We start from the raw sequence: 19,071 nt of genomic DNA, 5'->3' as shown, positions 1-19,071 counted from the left end.
AAGACATGCTTCACTCTGAAGACTCAGCACCAGGAGTAGAAAAAAAAAAATTAGCTTGGCTACTGCCAAGTCCTTACTATGTCACTGGTCAAACTAATGAGAGATGAACAAATCCCACTTGCCTTCCAACTGATCTTCCTTATGCTTCTCTATTTACGTTTTAACATTTCTGACATCGGAATACATCTTAACGAACTACACTACTTCTCCTGTTTAGATTTGTAATGATTCACATGTTAAATTTTATTCCTATTATGTTAAGTCTTATTCCTATCATAACATTATAAGCCATCTCAAAACATTCATGACACTCATCAACCAGGAGGGAGGAAGAGGCAGGAGCATTTATTTATGTTAGAATCTCCAGAGGCTATGAATTTTTTTTCTTTTTTTTTTTTTTTTAGTCTAGGGGATTCTAATAATATGCCCAATCCGTAACACTGCTATAAACTACCTGAGGCACCAAAATATATATCTGTCCTACTCTCCCTAGTGCATCGCATGACATCAATTACAATCCTCACATTAAGGCAAATACTTCTTGATTAAGCTTTCACATACAGCTCCTTTCCTTGACCATAAGACCTTGCAACACAGCATGTCTCTTAATGTTGGTGGTAACTACTTGTTACTGTTACCATACTAAAGTATCTTCCTACTAGAAACTCCCAGTGATGAGATGCCACACAGTCACTCTCTTGGAATTAATTACCGGGACACCGAATCATTAAAAAGAACCTGAGCTACATGACACTAAAACAGATACTAGAATTTAGGATCCCATATGAGTCATCTCTGTCTTTGTAAATTGAGAAAGAGAATGGGATCATGATGGGAAATTTAAGAACAGATACAAATTGTGAAAGATTATAAAATCCAAGTCTCCTAGAGGTACTGAAAAGGACTGACACAGTATAAATAGGTTCTAGCAAAGAAAGCATCTATAACACTGCCATATCTGTAACAGATCAACATCTTAAGCTGGATCTCAATTTAGAACAATGAATTTTTTAAAAAGCAGTTTCTTTTTAGAGTAAAAGTTTCCCTAAGTGCAAAAAACTAGTAAATATACTTTCGATTGAAGAAACCAGTTAAGAAAGCAGAACATCCAGATACCTGAGACCTTCAGAAACAAACAAAAATCCAAAATACAAAAAAGAAACAATGTCAAATTTAGTCCAAAATGCCTACTTCACTTGGAGCTAAAACCAGAGTTCTGACTGAAAAACAAAGTAAAATAGACTCTTGAAAACAGGTTTGAACTACTCAGGTCCATTTACACAGAGTTTCTTTTCTTTTCTTTTCTTTTTTTTTTTTTTTAATAAATACACTATAATATTGCAAATGTATTCTCTCTCCCTTCTTTTTTAAATAAGCTCTAACCCAAAGTGTAGCTTGAACTCATGACCCCAAGATCAAGAGTCACATGCTCTACCAACTGAGCCAGCCAGGTGCCCCCACATTTGACTTTCTTTCTCTGGCTTACTTTATTGTAAGACTACAGTAAATAATACATGTAACATACAAAATATGTGTTAATCCACTGTTTATCGGTAAGGCTTCTGGCCAAAAGTAGGCTATTAGCTACGTTTTGGGGGAGTCAAAGTTATACTCAATTTTCAACTTTAGAGATGGGGGGGGCGCTCAGTACCCCTTACCAGAGGTGTTCAAGGGTCAACTGTATTATAACACAGTCTTGGGTCAGAGAAGCCCTAGTAGTATTATGAAAGGAATTTTATCTGCCTAACAATGGTAATAAATGACTCTGTGTCTAAACATCTAACATTAACTTAAAAAAAGCGGGAGGAAAGGGAGGGAGAGTATGGTGGGAGCAGTGAAAAGGGCTACAAATCAAACAAAAATCAATACCAAAAACAAACAAACAAGTCTTTCTAATAAATAGCCTAACTTTAATTCAGTGAAAGAAACCAAGAAACCAATAATTAGTGGTACTTTCAAATTTCTTCTTACTTGCCTGTTTAATATTACATATTGGTAGTTACAACTACTCAACTTGTTAAGGATTGTGTTCTTGTTTCTGAAACAGAAGGGTAAACTGAAACTGTTATCTGCTTTGCATTGGGGTGAAAAACAGCAAAGAAAAGGCAGATACATCAAATCCCTAGGACCAAGTAAAGAGAAAGAAGACCAAGAAGACCAAGTAAAGAGAAAGACTGTGACCAGGAAATATTCTCTCAAGTATTTAGATAGAGAATCTCACATCACCCCATTATCCAAGGCCACTTACAGATCCAGGAACTAATGCAGGCTACTAATATACTCTCAAGACAGAAAACATATAACATCTATAGCTTAGGAGCTCAGTATTACTGCTTGGCTCATCCTACACAATTCCAATAACCAAGTTTGGTTTTGTTCCTGGGAAAAAAATCCCTGCCTTGTCTCTCATAAAAATCTAGACGCTATCTGATTTTGTTTCCCTGTGGCTAGGACTTCAAAGACTACTGCCAAACCCCATTTCCTCCCTTTTCCCACAAGATGTCAGTCTGAACCTCTACCTAGTGCCTGCTACCAACCAACATCCCACTCCCACACCAAGCTGGGCCACTCTATTTATCTATACACACCGCCTTTTACATATCGCTCATGCCGACAGGCTGACTACAGACGTTTATGGATCTCTATCCAGATTCCCCACACCAGTATTTTGGCCTCTCTTCCATGTAGAAAGACCTATATATCTTGATTTAGGTCAATCTACCTAGTAGTTAGATATCAAATCCTACAGATAAGCAAGTCACAGATCCATCATAACAATTACCTAATCTGCCTAATTTCAATCACAACAACGTATTAGATTTTATTTGCCCTTTCTCTTCTGAACACAAACTGAACAATTTCAGATCTTTAATACCTTGCTTCACCAGTTTACCTAGGAAGCAGAACTGCAGCTTTGTTCTCTTCTCACCCGAATCAAGAATCATTACACCCTTCTTTGCCTACATTCAAGCCCTTCCCATGACAGCACTTTTCATATGCACGAGAAAATTAAACATTTACCATACTTAAAATACATTTTATGTTTTTATTTTAATTCTAGTTAGTTAACAGTATCATATGTTTCAGGTGTACAATACAGTGATTCAACACTTCCATACAATGTCTGGTGTTCATCATAACAAGTGTGTTTCTTTAATCCCCATAGCCTATTTCACCCATCCCTACCCACCTCCCCTCTGGCAACCATCAGTTTGTTCTCTATAATTAAGAGTCTGTTTCTTGCTTTGTCCCTCTTATTTTTTCCCTTTGCTTATTTGTTTCTTAAATGCCATATATGAGTGAAATCATATGGTTTTTGTCTTTCTCTGACTTATTTCACTTAGCATTATACTCTGTAGCTCTATCCATGTCACTGCAAATGGCAAGATTTCATCTTTTTACGGCTTAATAATATTCCATTATAATATTCCACACATATGTGTACACACACGCACACACATATACACACACCACATCTTCTTTATCCATTCATCAGCTAATGGACATTTGGGCTGTATCCACATCCTGGCTATTATGAATAATGCTGCTATAAACATAGGGTGCATGCATCCCTTTGAATTAGTATTCTTGTATTCTCTGGGTAAACACCTAATAGTACAAATGCTGGATCATAAGATAGTTCTACTTTTAACCTTTTGAACTGTTTTCCAGAGTGACTGCACCAGTTTGCATTCCCACCAACAGTGCACGAGTGCTCCTTTTTCGCCACATCCTTGCCAACACCTGTTGTTTCTTGTGTTGATGATTTTAGCCATTCTGACAGGTATGAGGTGATACCTCACTGCAGTTTTGATTTGCATTCACCTGATCGTAAGTGATGGTGAGAATCTGTTCATGTGCCTACTGGCTATCTGTATGTCTTCTTTGGAAGAAATGTCTATTCATGTCTTCTGCCCACTTGTCAACTGGATTATTCATTTTTGGGGTGATGAGTTGTAGAAGTTCTTTATATATTTTGGATACTAACCCTTTATCAGATATATTATTTGCAAATATCTTCTCCAATTCTTAGGCTGCCTTTAGGTCTGGTTAACTGTTTCCTTTGCTGTGCAGAAGCTTTTTATTTTGATGTAGCCCCAACAGTTTAGTTTTGCTTTTGTTTCTCTTGCCTCAGGAGACATATCTGGGAAGAATTTGCTATGGCCAATGTCAAAGAAGTTACTGCCTATGTTCTTTTCTAGGATTTTTATGGTTTTAGGTCTCACATTTAGGTCTTTTAACCATTCTGAATTTATTTCTGTGTATAGTGTGAGAAAGTGGTCCAGTTTCATTTTTTTGCAGGTTGCTGTCCACTTTTCCCAACACCATTTGAAGAGACTTTTTCCTACTGGATATCCTTTCCTTCTTTGTCAAAGGTTAATTGACCATATAATTGTAGATTTATTTCTGGATTTTCTATTCTGCTCCAGTGATCTACGTGTCTATTTTTGTGCCAGTACCATACTGTTTTGATTATTACAGCTTTAAAATATAACTTGAAGCCCAAAATTGTAATGACTCGAGCTTTGCTTTTCCTTTTCAAGATTGCTTTTGGCTATTCAGGGTCTTTTGTAGTTCCATACATACTTTAGGACTGTTTGTTCTAATTCTGTGAAAAATGCTGTTGGTATTTGGATAGGGATTGTATTAAATGTGTAGACTGCTTTGGGTACAGGCAATTTAACAATATTTGTTCTTCCAATCCATGAGTGTGAAATGTCTTTCCATTTCTTTATGTCATCTTCAATTTCTTTCACTAGGTTCTTATAGTTTTCAGGCTACAGGTCTTTCATCTCTTTGGTTAGGTTCATTCCTAGGGATCTTTTTATTTTGGGTGTAATTATAAATGGGACTGTTTTCTTATTTTCTCTTTTTGCTGCTTCATTACTGGTATATAAAAATGCAACAGATTTCTGTACATTGATTTTGTATCCTGTGACTTTTACAGACCTGGATGCCTTTTATTTCTTTTCATTGTGTGACTATTGTGGCTATGATTTCTAGTACTATGCTGAATGAAAGTGGTGAGAGTGGACATCCTTCCTTGTCTTGTGCCTGACCTTAGGGGAAAAGCTCTCAATGTTTCCCCATTAAGGATAATGTTAGCTGTGGTTTTTCATAGATGGCTTTTATTACGTTCAAGTATGTTCCCTCTAAACCTGCTTTGTTGAGAGTTTTTATCAGGAATAGATGTTGTACTTTGTCAAATGCTTTTCCTGCATCTATTGAAATAATAATATGGTTCTTATCCTTTCTTTTATTTATGTGATAGAGCACATGGCTCAATTTGCAATTAAAATACATTTAATAGAGAAGGATATTCCGTGACAAATAAGAGGAGGAAAAAAAAATCACAGATCTGGATTACGTGTAAATAAAAACTTGGATTTATTTTTGATTGGCAAGTGGAATGCACTTCATGTTTTATAACTTTGTTTTTAACTCAAATGCCTTAAAATTTAGATCTTATTAAGTTAATGTGACATCGTTTTACTTTGCCAATCCCCAATTTAGGAAAATATATGACAATGTGAGTATCAATATCAATGTGAATTTAAAATATCAATGTGAATTTCCACCCTTAATGGGATTTTTTGGAACTATAGCTATTAAAAGTTTGAAACACTTAGAAAAATCTAATCACAAGTACTTACTAGTTAAGGAATACAACTTATTACTAGTTTTGCTAGTGATCGAACTTCGAAACAAAAAAGCTCTAATATTCCCATTTCATCCTCTGGATTAGTTTAATTAAAGTAAATCCTGAGACTGAAAGGTGAGCCTTTAGCAGGCAATTTCCATTTGCCACTACTTATCTGCATAAATCAAGATTTTCTCCAAACAGCGCAACAAAATAAGGAAATAAATCACTCTATTATAAAAGTGCATTTATCATCTCTAAACCAACTGCGTATTCCCGTCCATTAAAACTGCCTCATTATTTAAACATGTTGAATAATCATATATGACCTTAAAAAAATAATTTAAACTAAGAAGTTCAGAACCTTACCTAAAAGTAACAGAAATTCAATCCTTAAAATCCACTTAATTTTTCAAAAATAAAAATTCACACATAGTAACTAACACTTTATGCCACTTGCTTTCTGTCTTACTCCCCCTCTAAGATGCAGATCTGTACTTCTGGAGTAAGAAAAGTAAAGTTTTACCTTTCTATTTCTCTAAACTCTCCCCAAATTCTTTCACAGAGAATACCTCAAATTTCTTTATGTTAAGTATTCTTCCATATTTAATAAATGTAGAAACTAAACACATAAAAGCTTAACATAAAATTCAAAGAAACTACTAGTCTCTCCTACTATTCATCCCATATACTTTCTCCTGAACTACTAAACTTACTCCCAATAATGGACTTTTTCAAAGTATAATCAACACTGGAAAAAAAAAACCCGTAAATTCCTACATAAATTTTATAAAGACGTATTACACCAAATTAAACTTCTGAAAAAAATTAATTTCTGCATTACTACAAAATCATCTATCTTATCTCACTCTTCCTTTAAATGCAATACGCACCTTTTAACAAAGGTCAAAAATTGAGAACTGTCTTTATAAACTGGTACAAGAATTAGGGAAATCATTTGAAAATGAAAATAACAAGAATCAGCACTGGCTCTGTTCCAAACACTTTACAAGTATTAGTTCATCCAATCCCCATTACCATCTGCAAGGTTATTTTTACCCCATTTTTAGAGTAAGAAACTGAAGCACAGACAGGTTAAGTAACTTGCTCAGTTACAACAGCTAAAAGGTGGAAGAGCCAGGATTTGACCTTAAGCTGTCCCAGCGGAGAGCCATGCTCTTTAATTCTCTAGCTATACTACCTAAATAGTACAGATGGTAGGAACCGTCACTTAATGCGTATCCAATTTATTTCAAAACAATGAAATCAGAGATTTTTCATTTTGTGATACATCAGGTAAAATAATATATAAAAATACATAGAGTATTTTAAGCTACCATCTTAAATCATAAGGAATAAAGACTGCTGATAACAAAACCAAACAAATGAGGTTTATATTATAAAGGAAACTCCTTTTAAATGATTTGGATAACTTTAATATGAATTTTTACATGACTGATAAATTTAAAGTACACGTTCATACGGAAATGTCTAACAAATACCTTTTAAAAATTAACTACAAATGCCCCCAAGTAATCAACCTGCAAAACACATTCTGAGTAGTCGAAAGCACACAAATATCACACTTTACCTAGATAATGCAGCAACTTGCCTAACCAGAACACAGCAGAGAAGTCACTAAGAAAAAGTCTCTGGATAATTAGTAACTCCAAAGCCAAAGTTCTGACATTAATTTTCCTGAGGAGAACATCTCACACACTAAGGGTAGACTTATTTTTCCTTTATGCAGAATTACATATTTGAATATGATTCCCACTTTTGTAGAAAAGTTAGAGAACTGAGGGTGAAGAGGGCACAGTAACAAGCACATCCAATAGCAAAGCAGAAAAATATGTATTTAAATAACTTCAAAATGCAAAGGAATCTGATCAAAAGTCCTGTATACAATCCAGCAGATCCTCAAGGCATCACAGTAACTGATGGTCACAAATGATGACCCTTGGTCATCAAGAGGTTTAATTACACTCTGCACCCTATTTAAGACAAAAAAGAATTACCTATTTTAGTATAAATTTCATCCAAATCGGTTTCAGTGGTTTTATAATTTGACGCTTAAAGGAATAAACCCTCAAAAACTCAGTTACACTCAACTAATTTATTGGAAATAATCTCATTTGTAAGTTCCAAACAGCAAAGGTTTTACTCTTTGGAGGTTTAAGAGCACTTTCTGTACAAAAGTTACCTGAAAGAACATAAAAGGAGAAAGTGTAGCAAAATACAGAAGAGCTAAGGGAGGACCTGTAAACACTATGCTTAAAGCATTCCGACAAAACAATGTGTGGGCAGAAGGTGCCACATCAGCAGTAGTCCTGCTTCTAAATCATTTGTTAGTTACATGAATTATTAATTTCGGTTAACAGTGTGTTGATATGAAGAGTACCAACTCTCAACTACAAAAAAAGGATAGAATCCTCCTGATTTACTCTATAAATCCAAAATTGGGATTATTCTTATAGAACATGCTTATGCTTTTTGGGGGCACAAATGTATACTTTATAATGGCACACATTTATAACAGTACAGACACTTCTTTTAAATTGCTTTTAATTTTTAAAGGATTGAGAGAGTGCCTACCCCACACCGAAATTTGTTATCAAAAGAATTGTTATACTTAACAAAACTCCCTTTCAAACTAGGCTGCAACACAGTCTGCTTCTGCTAGCTTCTAACAAAACTTTAAAGCACACAGTAAATAACATATAAGGCCGTGTACTTTTCTCTCCTCTCGCAAGGAAGTCTAACTCCAAACAGGAAACAGCTTCTCAAAGGGTTCAACACTGAAACCTCATCAAACCCCTAACCCAGTCCTCAGGATGAGATTTAATATTTAAGTGCCAATACACTTGCCTACGTGAAAACAAAGTAAATAAGTCAAGTTTCCCTGTCCTTGAGGCATCCCTTGCAAGTTTCAGCGGAGGGAAAAATTACCTCTCGAAACAACAACAAACGGAAAACCTAGTAAAAGGCCGATCTATACAAAGCCTCGCTGAAGATAAAGAAGCTAAAAGTGCTACTTTGTCAAGTTTTTCCATCACCCTCCCCCATCCAACCAGAATGGGGGAGGGAAAGAGAAGGCTGGGGCAGGGAGGGAAGTTCGGCCCGAGGTTAGCCGGGCAGTGGGCGAGGAGAGGGGAGCCGGTGCCCCCGCCCCCCAACCCCTCACCTTTCCCCAAAGCAGGATGAAGCGGGGAGGGGAGCGCAGGAGAAAGCACCCATGAGCCCTCCAACCAATTCCTCCGCGAGAAGAGCAAGGTGGAAGGCAGGGCGAGGAGGGGCGACGGGGAGGGTGCGGTGCGGTTGCGAAGGGGCTGACCCCGTCTCCTCCCCGCGGACACGAAGAAGGGGAACCGCCTGCCCGAATTGGGGAGGTGCAGTCGGGCGGCGGGAAGCGCCCTCGAGTCTCTTACCCATGCTGGGGGCTCCCGCGGGGAGAAGCCCGGCGCCCGCTGCTCCTCCTCCAGCCGATCGCGCGGCCGCACTTGCGGCGGGAGGCGGGCCCCGCGCTGCGCTCCTTCCCTCCTGAGCTCAGGCGGGGCGAAGTGGCGCCTCCATCCGCCCGCGGCGTTCCCCGGACAGTCCCGTCGGCGCGGCCCGCGAGCAGGAGACGGCGGCGGCTCCTCGCGCCGGGCCTCCGCCAAAGCCGCCGCGGCGGGAGGGCCCTCCCCCGCCCGCCCAGACGGCGGCTTTCCCAGCCCGGTTCGCTCCCGCAGCAGAGGTGGGACTAGCCGGTTCGTCCTGGCCGCTGCCTCCAACCCGGAGCCCGCCTCCCGCGGTTCCCCTCAGCAACCGCTGTTCTAGAACGCGACACCGAAGACTGAGGTTGAGACCCGACTGAGGCCGGGAAGGTGCCGGGAGCTGCACCCGGGAGGAAGGAAATCTCGCGAGAGCCCCCTCGTTCTCCCTGCCCCGCCCCCTCCGCGGCCGGGCTCACCACCCGGCACCCCAGCTGGTGCCAGGTGCGGTGACGTCAGGGCCGGGGAGTCGCGAGCCGCCCGCGTCCAGGTGCAGTGGGCTGAAGAGGAAGGAATCCGGAAGAGCTGTGGCTACTCCTCCGCCTTGAAGTTCGGCACAGCTGGGACGGCCGTTTTGTATGGTTTGTCGCCCCAGATGGATACGAAGTTTTTGCCCATAGGCAGAGTGAGCCTGTGTTGCCCCACTTTCCGCGGGAGCGATGCGGTCGGTGTTGCTCGGTGCAGAGTAGCAGGCTCTGGGGGACTTACCCAGAAAAGAGTCGTCGATAGACAGAAACTGAGGCAGAGAGACAGAGACCTCTTGCTTTCAACCTTCAGAGGCCCAGTTGCTACTGGGACCCCCGTAGTTTACCTCGCAAAGTTCCTAACGAATCACAAGCGTTTGTTCTTCGGGAAACCAAACCAAAACAAAACCCTAGGCACACACAAAAAAACATGTTTTACAGAAATAAGTGATTGGTTCATTTAGCCTCTGTCTGCTGACTACAAGGTCGAAATCCCTTTACCTGATCAGGGAGAGAAATAGTCATGATTTGAAATACTGCTCGGCATTTTTTCTAGCCTCAGTATGAGGAAGGACATAGGATTGCTGTAATTAAACATAAGCATTTCTTAGAAGAGTTGGAAACAAGTATTATTCAGCCAACAAGTATAATTTCCCACTGTTCAAGTAGACCCAATTCCAGACAGATGTGAGAGAGCAACATTTGTTAAATGCCAACTACTGTGCCTAGTGCTTTTTAAAGAAATTATATCATTTAATTCTTAAAACTATCAATTGTAGGAATTACGATTCTGGACACAACTCCCTTGCCCTTTGGAATCAAGCAGACTTGGGGTTCTGAAACTTAGCACAGTTCTTTACTTTTTTGTGGGACCTTGGGTAAATTAACTAAACCTGGCTGAACTTCAGTTCCTTGAATCTGTTGAAAGAAATCTGTATCCTGCAAAGCACAGTGTCACTTAGTAGCAACCTTCTAAATATTTATTCCCACTATCTCATACAGACCTGCTTTTGCCTTCAATTTTTTTTTTTTTTTTTTTTTTTTTTTTGGCTTCCCAAAATGTTGCATATGATACCTCTGTAATAAGAATTCGGAGTCACAATCAGAGGCTGAAAAGGAGAAAAGAAAAAAAATGTTAATATGCATACCTAAATGAGATGTACATGTTTAGCATAATTGATATACCATAAAATATTTAGTACAATTTGGTGATTCAACATATATACATTATTAAGTGAACACCAGGATAAATTAAGCTACTATCTCTCACCATACAAAGTTATTACAATATTAACTGTATTCTCTATGTTGTACATTGCATCCCCGTGTATTTTTTTTAGGTTTATTTATTTATTTTGAGAAAGAGTGCACGTGTGCATGCGCAAGCCAGGAAGAGGCAGAGAGAGCAAGAGTGAGAGAGAGAGAGAGAGAGAGAGAGAATCCCAACTGGGCTCTCACTGAAACCCATGAACTTTGAGATCATGACCTGAGCTGAAATCAAGAGTTGGACGCTTACCCGACTGAGCCACCCAAGTGCCCCTTATTTATTTTTTAACTGGAAGTTTGTACCTTTTATTCCCCCTCCTCTACTTCACCCACCCTCCTAGCTCTTTCCTTCTGGCAACCACCACATTGTTCTCTGCTTTGTTTTGTTTTGTTTTAGATTCCACATGTAAGTGAAATCATACAGTATTTGTCTTTCTCTGACTTATTTCACTTAGCATAATACCCTCTACGTCCATTCATTTTGTCACAGATGGTAAGATTTCATTCTTTTTATGGCTGAGTACTACCCCATTGTACATATATATACATATATATGTATATACATATATACACACACACACCACATCTTCTTTATTCATTCATGTGTTAATAGATGTTGTACAGATTGTATCTGTATCTTGACTTTTGTAAATAATGCTGCAATGTACATAGAGACAAAATATCTTTCGAATTAGTATCTTTGTTTTCTTCAGATAAATACCCAGAAGTGGAATTGCTGGATCACATAGTAGTTCTATTTTTAAATTTTTTGTCAGGAACCTCCATACTGTTCTCCATAGTGGCTATACCACTTTGCATTCCACTAATAGTGCACAAAGTTTCCTTTTTCTCCACATTCTCCTTAACACAAGTTACTTCCTTTCCTTCCTTCTTTTTTCCTTTTGATACTAGCCATTAAGACAGGTATAAGGTGAAATCTCATTGTGGTTTTGATTTACTTCTCCCTAATGGTCACTGATGTTGCATATCTCATCATGTACCTGTTGGCCATCTGTATTTGGTGTTTTTTGGAGAAATGTCTATTTAAGTCCTCTGCCCATTTCTTACTTGATTACGTTGGGTTTTTTGGTTATTATTGAGTTGTGTCTGTTCTTTGATACATTTTGAATATTAACCCATTATCAATTACATCATTTGTAAATATCTTCTCCCATACACCAGGTTGATTTTTCACCATGTTGATGGTTTTCTTTGCTGTGCAATTTTTTTTTTTTTAGTTTTGTACAGTCTCATTTGTTTGCTTTTGTTGCACTGGCCAGAAGAGATAAATCCTAAACAGATAATTGCTAAGACTGGTGTCCAAGAGCTTGCTGCATGGTTGTTCTAGGAGTTGTATGGCCTCCAGCCTTAACATTTAGGTCTTTAATCCATTTGAATTTATTTTTGTATGTGGCATAAGAAAGTAGTCCAGGTTCAGGGGCACCTGGGTGGTTCAGTGGGTTAAGCGTCCGACTTTGGCTCAGGTCATGATCTCATGGTTCATGAGTTCAAGCCCTGCATCGGGCTCTACTCTGACAGCTCAGAGCCTGGAGCCTGCTTCGGATTCTGTGTCTCCCTCTTTCTCTGTCCCTCCCCCACTTGTGCTCTGTCTCTCACTCTCTCTCTCTCAAAAATAAATCAACATTAAAAAAAATTAAAAAAAAAAAAGAAAGTAGTCCAGGTTCATTCTTTTTGTGTATTTTTCCAGTTTTCCCAACACCATTTATTATTAAAAAAACTCTTTTCCCCAATAGTATATTCTTCCCTCGTTAGTCAAAGATTGATTGACTATATACACATGGTTTATTCCTGGACCCTCTGTTCTCTGTTCTATTGATCTAAAGGTCTATTTTTGTGTGGATAACATACTGTTTTGATTACTAGAGATTTACAGTATAGTTAGAAATCTGGAAGTGTCATAATGCCAGCTTTGTTCTTTTTTCTCGAGATTGCTTTGCTTATTTTAGGTCCTTTGTGTTCCCATATAAGTTTTAAGATTGTTTGCTGCCAACTTTTGCATCTGTGTTCATCAGACATATGGGCCTGTAGTTTTCTCATTTGAAGTTTCTGGTGTCAGGATAATACTGGACACATAGAATGAGTTTGAAAGTCTTCATTCTTCTTTATTTTTTGGAATACTTTGAGAAGGATAGGTATTAACGCTTTTTTAATGTTTGGTAAAATTCACCTGTTAAGCTATCTGGTCCTAGGCTTTTTTTTTGTTGGGAGTTTCCTTTTTTTTTTTTTTTTTTTTTACTGATTCAATTTTATTAGTAGTAATCAGTCTGTTCAGATTTTCTATTTCTTTTTAATTCAGTCTTGGGACGTTGTGTGTTTCTAGGAATTTATCTATATCTCCTAGGTTGTTTCATTTGTTGACATGTAATTTTTGTGGAAGTCTCTTATGATCCTGTATTTCTGTGGTATCTGTTGTACTTCTCCTCTTTCATTTCCAATTTTCTTTATTTAGGCATTTTTTTTTCTTTTTTTTTTTTTTTTTTAATTTTTAATGTTGATTTATTTTTGAGAGAGAGAGAGAAGAGAGACAGAATGCGAGCCAGGGAAGGGCAGAGAGAGGGAGACACAGAATCCCTCTGTGGGATTCTAAAGCAGGCTCTAGGCTCTGAGCTGTCAGCCCCGAGCCCGACATGGGGCTCAAACGCACAGACCATGAGATCATGACCTGAGCTGAAGCTGGACACTTAACTGACTGAGCCACCCAGGTGCCCTAGCCCTCTCTTTTTTCTTGATGAGTGTAACTAAAGGTATACTAATTTTATCTATTTTTGTTAAAGAACCAGCTCTTATTTTCATTGATTTCTTTATGTATTTTTTAATCTCTATTTCATTTACTTCTGCTCTAGCCTTTATTATTTCCTTCCTACTACTGACTTGGGTTTTGTTCCTTTTTTCTAGTTTCTTTAGGTATAAAGTTGTTCATTTGGGAATTTTCTTGTTTGTTGAGCTAGGCCTTTGTCACTATGAACTTCCCTTTCAGAGCTGCTTTTGTTATGTCCCATAGATTTTAGCTGTTGTGGTTCCATTTTCATTTGTCTCAAGGTATCTTTTTATTCCCTTTTTGATTTCTTCCTTGACCCATTCATTATTTTGTAGAAGGTCGTTTAGCCTCCAAGAGTTTGTGTTTTTTCCATGTTCTTCTTCTAATTGATTTCTACTTTCCTTCTACTATGGTTAGAAAAGATGCTCGATCCATTTTAAATCTTCTTAAATGTATTAAGATTTGTTCTGTGGCCTAACATGTGATCTCTCCCAGAGAATGTTCTGTGTGCACTTGAAAAGAATGTGTATTCTGCTGGTTTTGGATGGAATGCTCTGTATGTATCTAGTAAGTCCATCTGGTCTAATGTGTCATCTAAGGCAATGTTTCTGTATTGATTTTCTTTATTTTTTTTTTAATTTTTTTAATGTTTCTGTATTTTTTGAGAGACAAAAACAGAGACAGAAACAGAGAGACAGAGCATGACTGGCGCAAGGGCAGAGAGAGGAAGACACAGAATCCGAAGCAGGCTCCAGGCTCTGAACCGTCAGTATAGAACCCAATGTAGAGTTTGAACTCACTAGCCATGAGATCATGATCTGAGCTGAAGTCAGACACTTAACCGACTGAGCCACCAGGTGCCCCTGTATTGATTTTCTGTCTGGGTGGTCTATCCATTGATGTAAGTGGGTGTTAAAACCCCCTACTGTTAATGCATTGCCATCATTTTCTCCCTTTATGTGTGTTAATGTTTGCTTTATGTATTTAGGTCCCCTTTGTTATGTGCATAGATATTTACAAGAGTTATATGCTCTTGTTGGATAATCTCTTTATCATTATTAATCATTATCATATGTAATCATATAATCATTATGCCCTTTTTTGTCTCTTGTCACAGTCTTTGTTTGATATAGGAATTGCTACCACACCTTTCTTTTCATTTCCATTTGCATGAAATATTTTTTTCCATTCCTTTGCTATCAGTCTTTGTATGACTTTAAATCTGAAGTGAGTCTCTTGGCCAACTGAGCCAGTGTCCCAGAGGTGTTTCTTGTGTGAGCTACGTGCACCCTCCTATTGTGGCTGGATCACGATTGGTGAGGACTTGCTGTTGTATGAGGCTTTGCCCTGCTGTGACTGTATGCTAGCCCCTGGTAGGGCTGCTACACACATGCTATTAAGTGCGGCTGGCCCTGAGCCTGTCTGGCTAAGATACCTGGCTGCAGCTGCTACAGGCACACTGTTGTGTGAGTTTGGTCCCCTGCACACCTGCCCAACTTTACACCCCTGGGCCTGATGGAGGGCAGGGCCGGCCTCCACTGTGGCTGGCTACAAGGTCCAGTTGTGACTGTTGAAGGCACGCTAGTGTGCAAGCCTGGGCCCCCCAGTGTGGGGGCACTTGGAGGGACCACTGATGCTGGCCAAGACCTCCCACAAGGTGTGGTGGGGCAAGGGGAGCTGCTTGGGAGCTGCTAGGGAGGGTGGCGTGCCACCTGGGAGGAGTGCTGAGCTGGGTTGGGCAGGTCGGGTAAGGTGAGTCCGTAGGGGAACGCTGGTGCTAGCACAAGAGGTGGACAGTGTCAGAAATGGCACCCACCAGTGCTGCGCCAGCTGGGTGGAAAGGAAGTGACAAGAAAATGGTGCCCACCAATCCTTCTGTCTCTGAAGAATGTTCTAACAGATCCCTGCCACTCCAGCACATGCCTTAAAATTAGTCAATGGCTCTCTTTCACATGATACCCAGGGGCTTTTCAAACTGTCGCCATTGCACTGGAACTCAGAGTGAGTGAGATTGTATGTGGGCTCTTTAAGAACAAAGTCTCAGTTTCCTGCTGCCCTCTGACTCTGCAGACCTAAGCCCTGCTGGTTTGCAAAGCCATTCGGGGTGCTTGTCTCCCCAGTGCAGGTTCTCTGAGCTGAGGAGCCCAATGTGGGATTTGGACCCCTTGTTCCTCAAGGCCTCCATGGTTACGATATCCCTCCACTTGTGGGTCACTGCTGTGGGTCACAGGCTGTGGGTCCTGACTGGACTGCATCTCCACCTCTTCTGCCCATCTCAGTGTGGTTTTTGCTTTATATCCTCACCTGTGTAAGGTCTGTTCTATTAGCCTTCAGTTAGTTCATCCTCAGAGATTGCTGTCCTATACGTATTTGTCAGTTTTGGTGTGTCTGTGGGAGGAGGTAAGCTCAGGACCTTCCTACTCCACTGTCTTGATCCCCTCCTTCAACAAATATTTGTGGAGTATTATGTTCCTTGTCCCCTACCAAGCAAACAAACAGACAAACAAAAGCTGATGTACAGCCCTTATCCTTAAAGATTTTGCATGCTAACTAGGAAGTAAGACATGGACACGTAGTTTTTTGAAAGTATGAGGTAGTGAAGGTGAAAATGCCTGAGAATTGAAAGGAAAATAAATTACCATAGGCAAGGCCAACTTCTGGAAGCCAGTACGAATGGAACTAAATCTTGGAGGAAGGCAGTAGTTTCAGCCTGGAGGAGTCATAGAAGTAAGGGATGCTGGCGGATATGCAAACAGACTATTCCTGAGTTTAGAGAAACCTGTGTGTCTCCAGCTGCCCATAAGAAATGATTTAAAAATTTGAAAGAATGAGCCTATTGAGAGGCAAAAGGATTCATGAAAGGAGACAAAGGAAAATACAATACAAAGGAAGAGAACTAAATTCCTAGGTCTCTAGGATCCCAGACATTTCAAGAAGAAAGACCAATGTGTAGAACTATATAAATTTTTTTTTTAACGTTTATTTATTTTTGAGACAGAGAGAGGCAGAGCATGAACGGGGGAGGGTCAGAGAGAGAGGGAGACACAGAATCGGAAGCAGGCTCCAGGCTCTGGGCCATCATCAGCCCAGAGCCCGACGCGGGGCTCGAACTCACGGACCGCGAGATCGTGACCTGAACTGGAGTCGGACACTTAACCGACTGAGCCACCCAGGCGCCCCAACCAATGTGTAGAACTAAAGAGAGGTTAAAGAAAACAAAGAGAAGGAGGAAAGAAGACCACTGGATTTGACAATAAGGATACCTTTGAAGGTATAATTTCAGAATATATATAACAGAAAAGTTAGAAGTCAGTTAAATGCTTCAGTGTCTAAATGATTGATAAGGAGACCACAAGTAGATACGGTGACCTGATTTTCTTAACTAGAAGTCAGGTCATGTGATCTGACAACAAGATAAACACATTTACAGTCAATTCTATCAAAGAAATTTCAGGATCTGTTTTATTTCCATAATAAACCAGGTACTTTACAATTTTGAAAATCGGAACAAGAAAATCACTTTGCATATTCAGAGGACAACATCCCATTGAGGTAATGTTGAGGTACTGGATCCTAAAAGAAGTTAGAAGGATCAGGGAACAGAAGCCATAAGAAAGGTTGAGAACATTGAAGTAAAGCTAAGAAGTAATCACAATCCCAGAGTTATTGCCATCTTCCAAAGGTAAAGCCAGAGAAAGTCCCAAAAGAAGAATGAAATCTACAAATTAATTTTTTAAATTTACAAAATGGCACATAAAACTATGTTCTAAACGTTTAAGTATTAAGCAAATGTTTGCTATTAATTACTCCATGGCGGCCTTTCCATCTTGTGAGTCTGACTTCCCCAATGAGACTTCAAAGTATGGCACTACATTTTGTACATTTTCATATAGCCAGCACTCTACTCAGTTCAAAGCCTTGCTTTCCTCAGCAACCATTCTTAATGGGATGGTAGAAAATATGGTGAAAAGATAATCTCATACTACCCTGTATTCAGATCTGACCTCAAATACCTTTCACCAAAAAACAAACCATCTTTTTGCATTTGTTTTCTTTATTGTTACCTTATAATAAATTAGGTTTTCTCTATCCATCTGTCTTCACCCTTCTTTGTATTCCCACACAAATGGACTAATACTGCTCCAACCATCACTTTCTCTTTTTCTGCTCCCTACTGAAGGTATTGATCTGGCATCAAAGAAAATATTATAATCCCTGTGAAAATGACATAACTCCAGACCAACCAAATTCACTAAACCGCAATCATTTTTACCTATTTTTTTTAGGAATTTATCAGAGGATATCTATATTGAAAAAAATCACCTACCATCTTTACTTCTGGTAAAAACCGTTCTAAGCAGGAAAATTATTCTGAAGGAAATTAAATTAAATATCAACTCGATTGTGTTATTTTTAAAAACATACATTTAGCTCAAAACTTACAGGCAACTAATTTTGTTTGTTTCTTTTTTCTAGTTCCACAGTACTTACTAGATTTCCTGGCCAGTTTTCTTATTGTTCTCTTATTTTGGCTTAGCTAGTTTACTGTATACTTACGCACAAATTGCATCAATGTATAACCTGAATTTTTAAAATTATTCTTTAGAAAACAATTGCAGGAAATAATAATCTCAAACACAATGCCTATATTATGAGGTCATTGAAGCTGGAAAATCTCCCTGCTCAAACTGGTGACCCATCAGCTTGCAACAAAATCCTGCTACTTTGCTAGCAATTTGGGGGATGTGCTCACACATATGATCACTCTAAACACTTTTCATTATTGCACACTAAGAAGAAATTCAATTTAATACATGATGAGCCCATCCAAATGATTCAACACTTTGCCAACTGAAATGACCTTTTTAATAATGTTATTCACGCTTTATTCAGACAGTAGTGTCATCACAGATGACACTATATAGGTGTATAATAGGTGAGCCATAGAACCTCATAGGCTCTCAAACACAGTCTCTTTCAAGAAGCATTATTTTTCAAAAATGTTAAAGCTCGTCTCTTCTGAGGGGCCAGATGTTTTAGGTAGTCCCAATGACAAATATATTTACTTTTTTCAAGTATCAGGTAATTCAGTTATACACACAATATTATGTCAAGAATTTCAAGTCATGAGTACTCGTTCATTCAACTCAACAAACGTTTGCTGATCACCCAAGATAGATCAGCACCTGCTCTGTCATAAATATAGAGATAGAAAACACAGTCCCTGCCCTCAAAGAGGAATTTTGGAGGAGCCCCAAGGGGTACATTGAAGTTGGCTGGTGAGAAGGACAAGCAAGAGGATTCAGACAGCCAGGACAACAGGCAGATGTAGAACTGAAACCCTGGGATGCCTTTGGCAGGAGGCAGGCTCAGGAAAACAGATCCAAA

General features: G+C 39.2%; 1 protein-coding gene across 1 annotated transcript in view; it reads right to left on the bottom strand.

The window, feature by feature from the left end:
- The window catches only part of LOC123608473 (CD2 associated protein), a 136,562-nt gene extending 127,013 nt beyond the window's left edge, over window positions 1-9,549 (bottom strand). Inside the window, exon 1 of the mRNA XM_045498474.1 lies at window positions 9,070-9,549. Within this exon, the coding sequence (XP_045354430.1) occupies window positions 9,070-9,073 (4 nt within the window). The 5' untranslated portion in view covers window positions 9,074-9,549. The remainder of the gene's footprint in view (window positions 1-9,069) is intronic.
- Window positions 9,550-19,071: the final 9,522 nt, after the last annotated feature.

The sequence above is a fragment of the Leopardus geoffroyi genome, chromosome B2 (genome assembly GCF_018350155.1).
Source record: "Leopardus geoffroyi isolate Oge1 chromosome B2, O.geoffroyi_Oge1_pat1.0, whole genome shotgun sequence".
In the NCBI taxonomy this organism is placed as follows: Eukaryota; Metazoa; Chordata; class Mammalia; order Carnivora; family Felidae; genus Leopardus; species Leopardus geoffroyi.
This window is presented reverse-complemented; position numbering and strand designations above follow the sequence as displayed.